General features: G+C 40.4%; 1 protein-coding gene across 1 annotated transcript; it reads right to left on the bottom strand.

The window, feature by feature from the left end:
* Window positions 1–1,163: 1,163 nt before the first annotated feature.
* uhmk1 (U2AF homology motif (UHM) kinase 1) lies at window positions 1,164–13,443 on the bottom strand. The gene is made up of 9 exons (XM_047374512.1): window positions 12,637–13,443; window positions 11,708–11,837; window positions 11,098–11,284; window positions 10,821–11,012; window positions 10,563–10,657; window positions 10,411–10,487; window positions 10,239–10,337; window positions 9,575–9,663; window positions 1,164–9,422 (listed from the first exon to the last, which is right to left on the bottom strand). The coding sequence occupies exons 1-9, from the start codon at window positions 12,932–12,934 to the stop codon at window positions 9,276–9,278; spliced, it is 1,314 nt and encodes a 437-aa protein (XP_047230468.1). The 5' UTR covers window positions 12,935–13,443; the 3' UTR covers window positions 1,164–9,275.

Genomic DNA, 13,443 nt, shown 5'->3' with positions numbered 1-13,443 from the left:
AGCAGTAGCCCCCAGGCCAAAGAGGCGCAGGGTGACATGTAGAGCACCACATTAGATCAGCTGATAAACAGCCCGTTTGTGTTTTCATTTTTATTAAACTGTCTCTTGCTCCAGTTTCTTCCGTTTGCATTTTAAATCTTGCAACCTTGTTAGGATCCAGCAGTGTGCAATGCAACATCTTTTAACTTCATCCCTGGTTTCAAGATGTTGATCAGGAGAGGAGGGGACATTTCTTGTAAAATCCACTTTTTTTAAACCTTAAATACATTTGGTTTTGTACTTGGAGTCTGTAGGGGTTCAGAAAGATTTAATTTAGTCTCTCCAGGTGCCTCGTAGATATCTTTATATTCTGTTTGGGTCATATTTTTCAGTTTTCCCTGTTCTCTATAACGTTTTTTTTAACTTTTAAGTCATAGAATTTGCTGCAGAACAGCTAAACAAGGTCATGGACTTCCAGCTAACCAATTTCACGTATCCACCATTTTTATTTCTTGTTGAGATTTTGTAGTCCAAGCTCAAGAAAGCCAACGCTGCAAGAAGTCTAAATGTTCGGTTGTTGAGTGTATTAACCCACATAATTCATTACACTGTCCCCCAGCATCAGAGCCTCTTCAAAGTGCCTGGATACATTTTATTTTTCATGGAAATATTCCCACATCAGTGAGGAAATTTCTCCATCTGAGCGAAGCACTTCAAGATGAGTTCTTCAGCAGCCTCCTCCAGTATCAAGAAGGGGTGGAGTAGAACGCTCTTTGACCTGGAGGGGGGCGGGGTGTGAAGTGCCTCAATGGCATTTAAAGAGACAGCACTAAAAGGAGTTGCTCTCAGACACACAACAGAACAGGGGTAAAAGAGGAGTCTGTGGAGCTACAATAACAAGGAGTTCACACCAAAACATTGCAGTTCCACTTTATATAGACCACAGCTGAATGATTCAAGTGTGAAAAGGAAGGATTTGAAAGCATGACATGTCATCTTTACAAAGTGTTCATTAACCCAGTTCCTCAGGAACAGTTCTCCTGCTTGTTTTAGAGGCTTCCTTGTTTCACGTTTGGTTAAATAAAGAACTGGATGACATGCTGGGGAGATTATTCAAGACTGATATGTCCTAAAATATGCAGGATAATAAATGAAGATAAAAAACGACATAAACAACCATAGAGTTCAGAGTTAGAAGTTTTATTGTGATCTTCTCAAACAGCATGAGTGCTATAGTTGAAACAAATGGAGGGCTGTAAAACACCAATAAACGTATATATTGTGCTTCACTTTTAAGTTTCAAAACATGAAGAAATAATCATTTCACCTTTGGGACATTTCAGAAGAGTTCTTGGAAAAACTGAAATAAAAACTGTTTCACAGGGAAATCGAAGCCCGGATAAAGAGCCGAGACCATTCCTGGTCTTCTTCAAAACAATCACTGTTCCATCATAAAAGGCAACAATTGTTCTACAGATTGTCTCATGACTTTCTTAAATGATTTAAAGACATTTTTGAGTTGCCAACACTCAGTAACAATAATGTGCAATCTCTCCCTTAATTCTTCATCTTTTGGTTTGATCCAGCTCAGAGCTTGTTTGGCTGTTATGTTGATCGCTAGAGCTTTACTGCTTTTTCCTCGTCTCCAACATGTTAGTCAGAAACAAGGTAAATCAGGTACATTTTAGAACAGGACTCTTTAGTTTATTATTGACATTTTAAGGCAGGAAACAGTCATTCAGAGCTGTGCAAATCAAGATTGTAAATGACCTTCAAAGAAGACGAGTAACAAGAAACTTCACCAAATCTTCTGCTCCCCAAAACAGAGCCTTCACAGGATCACTGCTTTGGTGTTTGACAAAAAACAAACACTATGTTTTTTCATCTCGGTTTGCAGATATGCATCATATGAAATCCACCGGCTCGTCAATATTGTTCCCAGCCGATATTTTAAAAGACACGAATTAAAAAAGTGCTGTGTGTGTTTAACTTTAGCGTGTCTGCGTAAGATTCTTATCTAGTTCCAGTTATTGTGTGTAGGAGATAAGACTGGATATTGATATTAGAAATCAAAGGTTTTCAACATTCTTTACTACACATCAGCAGCTACACAAAGCTTCAGGTTTTTATCCAAACACACCCCCACACACACACAATTAATGTTTGTCTCTGCTGACAAAGGTATGCCCCCGACAACACTACGATGAGGAGCTGTCTCTAGAAAAATGCTACTCAATTTAAAGTAAATACACCATCAGTGCACAAACTTAATGCAGGATTTGGATTTTTTGTGATGGATCAACTAAAATACAAATCATAAAAGTTTGGTGTGTCTTACTCAACCCCGTTTACTCTGATACCTTTATGTGAAATCTAGTACAAGTATCTTCAAAAATCACCTAATCACATGTAGGTCATTTAATCTCAGTATAAATGTAGCTGTTCTAAGAAGGCCTCAGAGGTTTGTCAGGGAACATTAGCATCATTAAGACCACAGAGCCGACTGCTTGGGGGTAAACTTGTAGAGACGTTTAAAGCAGGGTTAGGTGACAAAATAAAATGCCAAGTTTTTTACGTCTCACAGAGCTGTGTTCAGTCCATCATCTGAACATAGAAAGAGGATGGCCTAACAGCAAACCTACCAAGATATGGCCATCCACCTAAACCGAGTACGTTAATGGCCAATAGTAACGCTGGAGGAGCAGCAGAAATCCCCAGCTCAGGTGGAAAAACCTGCTGACAGGACAACTACAGTAAATAGTTTCGATCAGTGGTGGGCACTCCTGGTTCTTTGGGGCTGGTGTCCCTACTCCAAAACACCCAAATCAAACTGCTGGCTTATGTCTTCAAGCTATCACCAATTCTGCAGGAAGCTGCTAATGAAACAATTTCTGTGATTCAGGTTTGTTTAATCAGGGAAGCATCTAAAACGTGCAGGACACTGGTCCTTAAAGACCAGGATTGCCCACACCTAGTTTAAAAGCACGATATCTACCAGCGTATCTACGATAGAATGGTCAAGGCAAATTATAGCCCTAAAAGTTCAATAAAGCATCTGTGGCAAGACATTCTCCATCCAGGCTGGCCGGGCTAGAGCTGTCTTGTATAGAAGAACAAGCAGAAATTCCTGTGTCTGTGCGTGCAAACGTGATCCAGACACAGCCACAAAGACTTCCAGCTGGAGTGCATAAAACGGGGGTTCTACTAAGTATTTCTTCCTCTTCACAATTATGCACTACTTTGTGCTCAGATATCACAAAAAGTCTGAACAAAGTACAAAATGTGAAAAAGTTCAAGGCAATCTTTTTTACAACACAAAAACTGCAAACCCAGCATTAGCCATATAAAGGTAAACTAAACGATCCAATGCATGTTAGCGCCTAAAGACCCAGTGAGTTTTCAGTTGTCTGTGTATAAAACAAAGGGATGAGATAGCTGAAGACTGTACATGAAATATTTTTTTATCTTCTGGAGTTCACCTGAAACACCAGTGTTTGTGAAGCTTGATTTTAACATTGTTAAAGAAACATGCATAGTAAGAGAGAAAGCAAGGCTGATTTGCATACTGAAACACCACTACTTATTAAATGTGTTCAAATCTGAGACATTTTAAGGCATGAATGGATTATCTTAATGTCATTTTGGCAGCTGGAGACACAAACCTGAGTGAAGTTTTTCGCATCAAACAAAATCAATGGCAATCAATTGAGCTACATTTAGCATAAACCTCTGACGCCAATTTAGTTTGATTTAAAGAAGGTGGGGGGTGGGGGGGCTGGTTGACCTTTTGTCCTTTAACCTTTCATTAATAACTTTAAAGCAAAAGCAGAACAAACGTAGAACAAATGTTTGACACCAATTTTGTTTAATTTGAACAAAGTGGGTGGGGGAGGGGGACTTCACTCAGGTGAGACAAAAACATGAGTTTATCCCTAAAACAGAACAGAAAACTAATAATAATCATTACTGTAGTGTTGTTAATGCATAATGGGTGGACTGTCATATTTACAGAAGCCCAAGTAGGAACAACCTTACAACCTTTTGCGGTTTTGCAACCACAACAACTTTCCTACACACCCAAGAAGTGGGTTGATGTGGAAAGCAATCAGCATTTGTTGCAATATACAATTTAAGCCACTAGATGTCCCTAGTACCCACACACTACCTGTAAAAATTAGCTTCACATTAAGGATTAGTTTGGTTTTTTGAGTGATTTTATCCCTTTGCTTCTCTTCCTTGCCTCTGAATTGCAGTGGCTTAATGTTTGTGTGCAAACCGGCTCATTACTTTAAAGATGTGAGCACATCCAAAGCCTGTGGTGTGGGACATTAATCGACACTTTTAAAACTGCAAACCAGTAAAGTAGGCAGCACGAGCAATTTCTTAAATGCTCCACAAAACCAAATATATGTAAATTTACAAAACAGCTGTGTGTCCAGACATCTCTTTAAGTAATTCTTGACAACAGATCTGCAAACCTTCCACCACCTCCAGGATCTTTATCCAAAGTAAGGACTCAAAGTTGATATAAAGGTTGGATATTTCCTGTTGTAGATAAGATCTTGTGTTTGCTCTTTCAACTAACAGAAAAGCTGATGAGTATCTTCCATCAGGAAGTAAGAAAACCTATCTGCATCTCCACCCTAAAGCAAACTGAAACACTGAAAGAACCTTGTCTTGAATGGAAGAATAATTTCTCCAAATTTCAACATCATTTGTTGCCCCTCCGTGTAAACAACCTACAGTGTTCACTTTGGCAGTGTTTATAGTCAGCTAACCAAATGATCTTTTTAAATGTTTTCAGGGATTTTTAGTTCATTATTTCTTAAAACCAGAGTTTACTTGTCAAACAACGGCCATTTGATGCTTTGCTGAACCCCGTCACCTGCTAGCAAGACAAACATATCCCTGAATCAGTACAGATCCTACAAGCACCTGAACTGTTCGAGCAGACACTGAAACTTACTCAGTAGCACAGTCTGGACCCCTCTGGGGATCATGAATCAACAGGCGAAGGGCCCAGAAATCTTCTTCAGAAATCTAACAATCAAACAAATATAATAACAGTAAAGCATATTTATTATATAAATGTTAGAAATAAAAAAATGCTTCAGTATTTTAAAACAGATAAAAGCAAAACATTAGCTGTTGATACTGCCATGATATGTATCCACTGATAGATATTTAATTCATTAGAACCACCGCAAATAAAATATTCTTTTTATTTGATCAATGAAATAATTTGCATTTTGTAACGGGACCATGTTGAAGAGCTTGGTGGTATAACCTAAAGCTGAAATGCACATCCGATCCCTTTCACATGCCAGGGCTCTGCAGCATTCCTGTTTTATCCTATTTGCATCGTCTGTGTTTTTATGTTCTTCACATCCCACTATAGCAGTCTGCTTTTCCTATGAACGACCACAGATTATTTTTTGTCAGCGTCAAGCTGACAGCACCACTCTTCTGTGGGGATGCTGTTCCAGAGTAAAGAAGACTGCTAATTGTAGGCGAGGTGTTGAGATGTAGGAAGCTAGTTAAAATATAATCTGTCAATACTGCTCATTCAGGCTGCAAGAGCTCTAGAGAGCAAGACTTTCAATACCGGGACGGTCAAATGCTTTAAATCTCTGTCTGCTATGAAACATGCTGGATTGGGGAAAGTTGGAAGCATTTTGGACATTTCAGAGGTAAGGTAAAAATTCTCTAGAGAATACAACCAAAATGTTTTGTAGTGCTAGCCAGAAGATAATATAAGATACTACAGAAGGTTCAAAATGGCCGCTGTACTGGTTTTACGTCACCTGTGTTTTTAATACAACGAATGACCACCCATGGTAGGAAGACTATGCCCAGGGTCATAGTTGATATGAAACTATTTCTACTGAAAACAGCAAACATTACTGTATCATTTTCTGAAGCTTTATAACTAATCCTAAGTGAAAGTACAACAATAAACTTGAAATGATTTAAACAGAAGACTACAGCGTTGTAAGTAGCTCCGTGTTTCAAGGTTGTGACGAAGTACAAGGCATGTAATGAAAGAAAATGTTAGATGAGGTTGTGGTTTTCAGGCTGGTACAACCTGCTGCTCAGTAAATTCAATAAGGTCTATTTCAAGTTACGCATAAATATATTTAGTCCAAAGACCGCTCTGTTAGGAAACAGGAATTAGCTTTTCAGGCACATACATATAAAATTTATAGAAAAATACACTCCTATATTATGAGAACCTTCTAGACACTGAATCACAATTTTTCCATTAACTGTGTTTCAAGATCTTTTGTTGGACATCCATTTACTTTAGGACGCACCTAAGCTCCTTAAAAAAGGTTGATTCTAATATGTTCTCGCTCTTTTACATTTTGTGCTTCTGATACCAAATCATTAAAGACTTCTTCTCTCAAAAATCACTGCTGATGCAAGCAACGCCACACTTTTGGAAGCATTTTCTCCCAAACCCATATAGAACGTTCTGACTCATCGTAGGAACAATCAAACCTTACTTAGCAGGTAACGTCGAACAAAGGAGCAACACAACAAGCAAAGAACCTGTCGTTTTTACCAAGTTCAAAATACGCGTCTTTTTCCTCAAGCCTGTCAACATTTTGAAGAGGCACTTGGAGTGATTCATGTTAAAACCTCCAAACGGAACAAATGTCTCTGCTCATCTGTTAACCTTATGTAGCATTTGTTCTAAACTGAGTTAACAGTCACTACTTGTTAGCTCTACTAACCACCAGTTTAGATTTAACAGTTAGGCCTAACCAACAATTCAACATTAAGCCTAGTTTTAGCAAAAACCCATGAAAAAGTCGTCCAACGCTGGCTTCAGATGGCGAGTTTAATGACATATTTACTGGATTCAGATCTGGTTCATAAATGTAAATCCATACCAACCACAAGCCTTTACTAGCATGCTAGGAGTGATGTTTTATAAAAAGGCCGAAACTAACTATTATTGTTTTGTAGTGCTAAGGCTTATAACTAGATAAAATATATAGTGTCTGCTGAAGGAAACACAAGAGTGGCCAAAGCTGCATAGCATCATTTTGGGGATTATTTCTTGGTCTTTAATCCAACTGATTCACTAGAATTGGTCATTTTTATCTCAGATGCTACATGTTATCTGTTGTTACAGCAGCATTTTAAATGTCGTTCGACACTTAGAGAACTCTTGACTTTCAGGATGACAGACGAGTCTGGTGTGCACAACAGGAGAGCTTAGGAACTGCTTGTTCTACAACACTAAGTCCAGAACGCTGCAGAAATATCCAGCTTTTGTCATCCAGAGTAATCTGCCTTGAAGCAGTCAGGATGGAAAATGCATAACAGGAGCAAAACGTTCTATTTGCCAACCTCAAGAAAACAGAACATTCTGCAGGATTTCAAACACAATGCCCTCTCCTAAAACTAGCAGCTTCTATCCAAACACAGACATCACCACAGTAATGCTACAATGCTGGGTTAAACAGTATGCAGCTACTGCAGAACCTCCAACCGGACCTGTGCAACCTTTAAAAGTGCAATGTGTAGAACAGAAAAGTGGTGCCAACAACAAAAACTCACTGTAGTTGAGTGATGGCTGACGGTGTTCACTTTAAATCTGCATCAGATTTATGGAGCGGCGCTTTGGCTGAAAGCAATCCTGGCTGAAGTTAGAAGACATTTTCTACTTCTGGAGGAACTAAACTTGGACGGAACAGTTTCTGGACTAGAACAAATTGTTAATATCTAAACCTAGGTTTCACAGGGTTCCTACACACTCTTTGTGTAAACAATACATAGATTGTTCTTTCCGCCCATTTTTTTATTTTCATTCAAAGTTTCACAATGCAATTATGGCAGATTTTTCTACAGAACAAACCCGCCTCTCCGCCACTACCATCTGCAATAAGCAGATATAGAAAATGGATGGATATTTCTAAAGTGGGCAGGCTTTCAATATTGTTCCTGATATACCCAGAGGCTAAGAAGACGGAAGAACAGAAGGCAGGATAAAATGAGGAAAATAAGGACACAAACAAGTAAACAAAGAAGAAATGAAAAAGAAAGTAATGGAGGAAGGATGACCTGAACCAGGAAAGGAGACACAGAAGGAAAGAAGGAAGAACCAAAAGAAGGAAGATCAGTATAGGGACAAAAGGGGAAAGCAAGGAAAAAAAAAAAAGATGGTGGGATGGAAGACACAAGGAAGGAAGTTTGGAGAAAGGGAATGACAAGGAAGAAGAGACAAAAGGAAGGTAGGATGGAAGGACTGACGATAGGACAGAAACTAAATGGAAGGACGGGAGGATCCAGAACAGGAAAATAGAGAAATCAAATGCCATCCTTTCACACACAGCATAGGAAATGTGTTCCTGTGGTGTTTCGGTGCTAGCCAGACGGGGGGAGTATGTCCCTTGGTACCACGCCTGTACCCCAAAATACCTAACAGCCAAAATAAACAGATAGTAAAAACTGCTTTAAAAACAGAACCACACACTAGCTTTCCCTGCAGTAAATCTTTAGAGACTCAGCATAATCTTCTCATTGGAGATATAGTCTCAAACATCTAAATCACATGATGCATGGAACAAAGTACATCCCTCACAGACAGCTTTAAATTAGCTTTTGCATTAGTAATTCATAATGCACTATTCATAGACGATGTAGTTCAGGTTGTCCTGCAGCACACTGGGATCAATAAATGAGCCAGATGTATTCACAGTGAAGCTCTAAGTGGATGTCTGCATACAACGGAGACAGCCACTTTCAGCTTCTGCTCTGCAAGGAAACAGATTATTGAGCAGCTACATTCACTTCAAAACTGAATTAAACTACAATGCAGTTTCTCATAGCCGCTGTATTTTAGAATGACAACTCTTCCATTGATTACACTTTGCAGAACTGCTCTTATAAGAGACACAATATAATAAGCATGTCAGTTTTAAATGCCTTTTATGCTTTAGTGAAACTTCAGCAATAGCCACAACATGCAGATTAAGCCTGTAAGCATTGCAGCAGTGGGTTAAACTGGAATAAAGCCTTCATTTCTACCTCCAAATGCTGCATAAAGATGACAATAAATTCATCCTAAAAATGTAAATATGTCATCAGAGTGGCTCCAGCTTTAAGTCATCTCAGTTAGAGTAGAATCAATATTACAATTCACAATAGAAGAGGCTTTGTGATCTAATGTCTACATCAGCTTCCAGGTGTTAAAAATATTCCTACACCGGAAATCGACCAAAACACAATACCGTGCATCCCTAGTTTTCTTTAAATGAGACTGATGTAGAGATGCAGACTAATCTTTACTGCACCGTCTGGTAGAGGTAACCTCTTTTGTAGGCGCTCAGCGGGTAGAAGGTGGCCACGACAAACCTCCCATCAAAGGTGCGGCCCGTCAGCAGCCGCTGGGCTTCTTTGGAGTCGCTGGAGTTCGCGAACTCCACAAACACCTGGAGGGAAAAATGTATTCATAGGATACGCGGATGAATAGCTGAATAGTTTGTATTCCTGTATAAACAGCCAAATACTCATGCAACCATACAGAACATTCAGTACCGACTCAAACTCTCTGCCTTAATGACCGGGCTGGAAATGCTCTTACCTGCCCTTTCCCAGGGTTCTCCTTAGGAAGGAGCAGAGAAACCACTGAGCCGTACTTCTGGCACTCCTCTTTCATGTCCTCCAGTATGTCTAGGAACAGCAATCAAGACACACATTGTTAGGTCTTCAGCTTCTTCTTATATTCACTTTGGTTATACTGTTTTGTAAATTCAGTTCCATTAGCTAATATAAACCAATAACTCACAGCGTTATGACACCCTGCAGGTAGAGGGAGTAACAGTGCTCATCGAATTACAGTAAATAATCTGCTGAAAATAAATGAACTTTCATATGAATGTCGCCTCATTTTAAAAACTGAGGGAGCAAACTAATGTATTTAAAACAATGGGAGCAACAACTAATTTCTTGGTTTTTGTGGAGTATGTAGAGATCTTAAAACTCTCACAGCTTTCTCATGTTATCATTTGTTCTCAGAAGACCTGGAAGATGTTCTGGCTTTAACAATGCAGAGCACCATAGTATTTCTCAAACTCTGATCGATATGACTACAGTAGATTTTCACTGTGGAATGGGCTCCTGAGAGGAGTCAACACCTTCACAAGGTGACTTTAAGGTTTTTTTTTTTTAGGCACAGAGACATCAGAAGAGGTAATTGCAATGGTAAACTATATTGTAATAAAAAACAAACGATAAAAACATAATACCTTCGTACTCTTCCTCATTGTGCAGGTGGCTGTCATCGATCAAGTTGAGCAGACGCAGTACAGGTGAAGGCAGCAGAACCAGATCCTCAATGTGAGGCGCTGACACACACATTCACACACAGGTAAATATAGCAGACTGGCAGCTGTGATGATGTTAAATATCTCCACCTACCGAAGGGAATACTGAAGAACGGGCTCAGCAGGGCAGCTTCAGCTGTGCATCTTTGTTTTGGATTGTTTAGAAGCATGCTGCACACACACAGTCAACAACCCACTTCACTGCAAGGGAAAGGACAGTGGTACTGTCTAGAACATAATACCTACCTTTTAATAAGGTCTCTGAGGTGATAAGCTGGGATGGCAGGACACATCATGCCGTTACTTGCAAAGATGTGGTTGACGATGGCAACACTGTTGTCCTACAGCCCAGAAAGAGAGGTTGTGTGATCTGATTTCATAATCCAACAGATCTGCATTATCAAACATTTCCTGGTTTTCAACATGCAAAATGTGTAAAAGTCAGCATTTCTTTAATAAATTGGGTCCTATTGGGTTTTGGTTCTGTGGAGGACTGTGTGGTACCTTCCACTCCTGCGAGCGGACAGTGTCTTTCAGTTTGATTCCTGAGAACATCTCCAGCAGGATAACACCTAGGCTCCAGAGGTCGATGGCAGCTGTGCAGCCAGAGTCTCCCTCCATCCCAGCCTGGGCCAGACTGTTCTGGAGTTCAGCTTCCGGGGCACGATATCCATCGGTTTGGATGTACTTTACATCCTAACAAATAATGTATATTTTTAAGAAATCTGAATCCCTGCTAACCCATGTTCCATTTTTTCCACAATCTAACATGAACACCAACCTGATTTCCCTGTTTGAAGCTCAGGCCAAAGTCGATTAGCTTAAAGCACTCGTCGTCGGCGCTCCAGAGGATGTTGCGTGGTTTGAGGTCAGCGTGAACGTAGCCCTCCCTGTGAAGGAAGGAGAGAGCCTCCAGGATGTCTCTGGCACAGTGCTGCACGAGCCACATGGAGTGGCCCTTCTGGGGTCTGCTCAAAAATATAAAACATCGGGAAATACAATGAAATAGAATTTGTTGGTTTTATTTGCAACTGTACAGAAGAAGCAGTGGTGGAGTGAACACACAACAAATAATTGCAATGCTTTTAAAATCCAAGAATTGGGTGCAAAAGGTTTAATTCAAAGGGAAGTTTTTCTGAGAATAAATCAAGATAAGTGAATGTAAACTTCTGTAAGCAGCTGTTGGCAACAATCACTTGAGAAAAAGACAAGAACTACAAAAGGTTTTTTTTTTTTTTTTTTTTTTTTTTAAAAGAAACTTCCTGACATTCCTGTTTGTAAGCATTCCAACAGGCAGGAAGCTCTGATTTTGAGCACCTACAACAAATAGGTTTCCTGGTCAGAAACCAAGTGAGACACAGTGTGATCAGCTGCAACACGGCTTCGCTTACCTCCCGCCCTTGACTCCACTACTGCGTGTCACCAACAGATCAGACACGCTGACATCCAGGAGCTCCAGCAGAAGGCAGCGGGTAGCGACTCCCACACAGTTGTGGTTGGTGAACACACCATACAGCGTGACTGACAAACAAGAGGACATATGCAACATCAAGCACACTACTACTTGCAGAAATACTCACAACTTTTTCAATTTTGTCATGTTACAAACACAAACTTCAACATTTTTTAAAGACATTGCATGTGGTAGATGGACACATAGTATCCACAATGAGATAAATGGGGCAGAGGTTCACAACCCTAAAAACACTACCAGAGATGCAATGTAATGTCTAAGATTAAAGCATTTTCACATGTTAGAATGGCCCAGGATTTTATTTGACAATTTGTGACAAAACCTGAAAATTGATGGTCACAGACGCTTTCCATCCAATCTTAATGAGCTTCGGCAATTTTTAAAAGAAAATCAGCCATTAATTTTGGTCTCTGGGTGTGCAAAGCTGGTAGAAGCATATCAGAAAGATCTGTAGCTGCAGCAAAAGTTGCTTTTTCAAAGTGTTAACTCAATGGGGCTGACTGCAACTGCACATTTTTCAGGTAAGTTTTGAAAACTGTTTAACGTTTATCTTCCACTTCACGAATATGCACTACCTTTACAACCTATCAAAAAAAACTCCCGAAAAGTGACTGAGCTTTGGGTTTTAACGTGACAAAATGTGAGTACGTTTAAGGGGTTTTAATACTTTTGCCCAGCACCGTTGATGAACTATGGAAAGTCACTCTGTGTTTTTTGCTAATTACTAGCAACAGTTTCATGCAGCAACATCTCACAAAAGCAACTACTCAGGCAACTTAAAGAAAACTACGCAAATACGTCATCTCTGCAATCAAGCACGCAGAAGTAGTCAAATAATGATTTTACCAATGTTCTTATGTCCCTGGATGTCCTCCAGCACGGTCCTCTCTTTGTGATAGCCGTAGTCCCCTCCCTGGGAGTCGGCCTGGAACTCCTTGACGGCGGCGGTGGCGGCTCTGCCGGAGCTGACTTGGTAAACCGAGGCCGAGACTCCCTGACCGAGCCGGGACTGAACGGTCCAGATTTCGCCGAAGATCTCAAACAGCACCGGCCTCATGCTCTGGTCCACGCTGACCTGGGACGGCGGGATACTTCCTGGAGCCTGGACCTTGGAGGTTGGTCCGGATGGGACGCAGTGAGCCATCAGAGGGTGACGAAGCAGATAAGAGCAGAGACGAGGAGGCAGCTAGTCGACAGGAAGAAGCAACTGCGGGAACATTGGGAGCCTAGATCTATATTCACCTTATCAGCGCTATAAATAAAACACCTGGACGAGTCAATGCCAATTAACACACAACGTGGCTACATCAACAAGCGTGTTTAAGCTGAGCGCGGAGAAATGTCGGAGCATATTAGAAGAAGGTTTGCAGTCATAACGAGTCAGCTGACAGATAAAAGTTAGCCAACTTAGCTTCTGCAAACAGTTCAACTAGCCACCGACACTGAAGACAAAAACACGCCGCTCGCACGGCGCATTGTAAATAACTTCATCCATAATGCACCGATAACTCCTAAAGCGAACAAACTTTGTACACGAGCTTTATAAAAATGTGTGTTTCAGACCGCTGGGAAGTTTCGCTGAAGTTGCATTTCAGGTTGTTGATACTTGACTAACTTCCGTTACTCCTTGCCTCTGTCTACTGTTTTCGCATT

The sequence above is a fragment of the Girardinichthys multiradiatus genome, chromosome 9, assembly GCF_021462225.1.
Source record: "Girardinichthys multiradiatus isolate DD_20200921_A chromosome 9, DD_fGirMul_XY1, whole genome shotgun sequence".
Lineage (NCBI taxonomy): Eukaryota > Metazoa > Chordata > Actinopteri > Cyprinodontiformes > Goodeidae > Girardinichthys > Girardinichthys multiradiatus.
The sequence above is the reverse complement of the archived record's forward strand: the minus strand, read 5'-3'. Positions and strand labels throughout refer to the sequence as shown.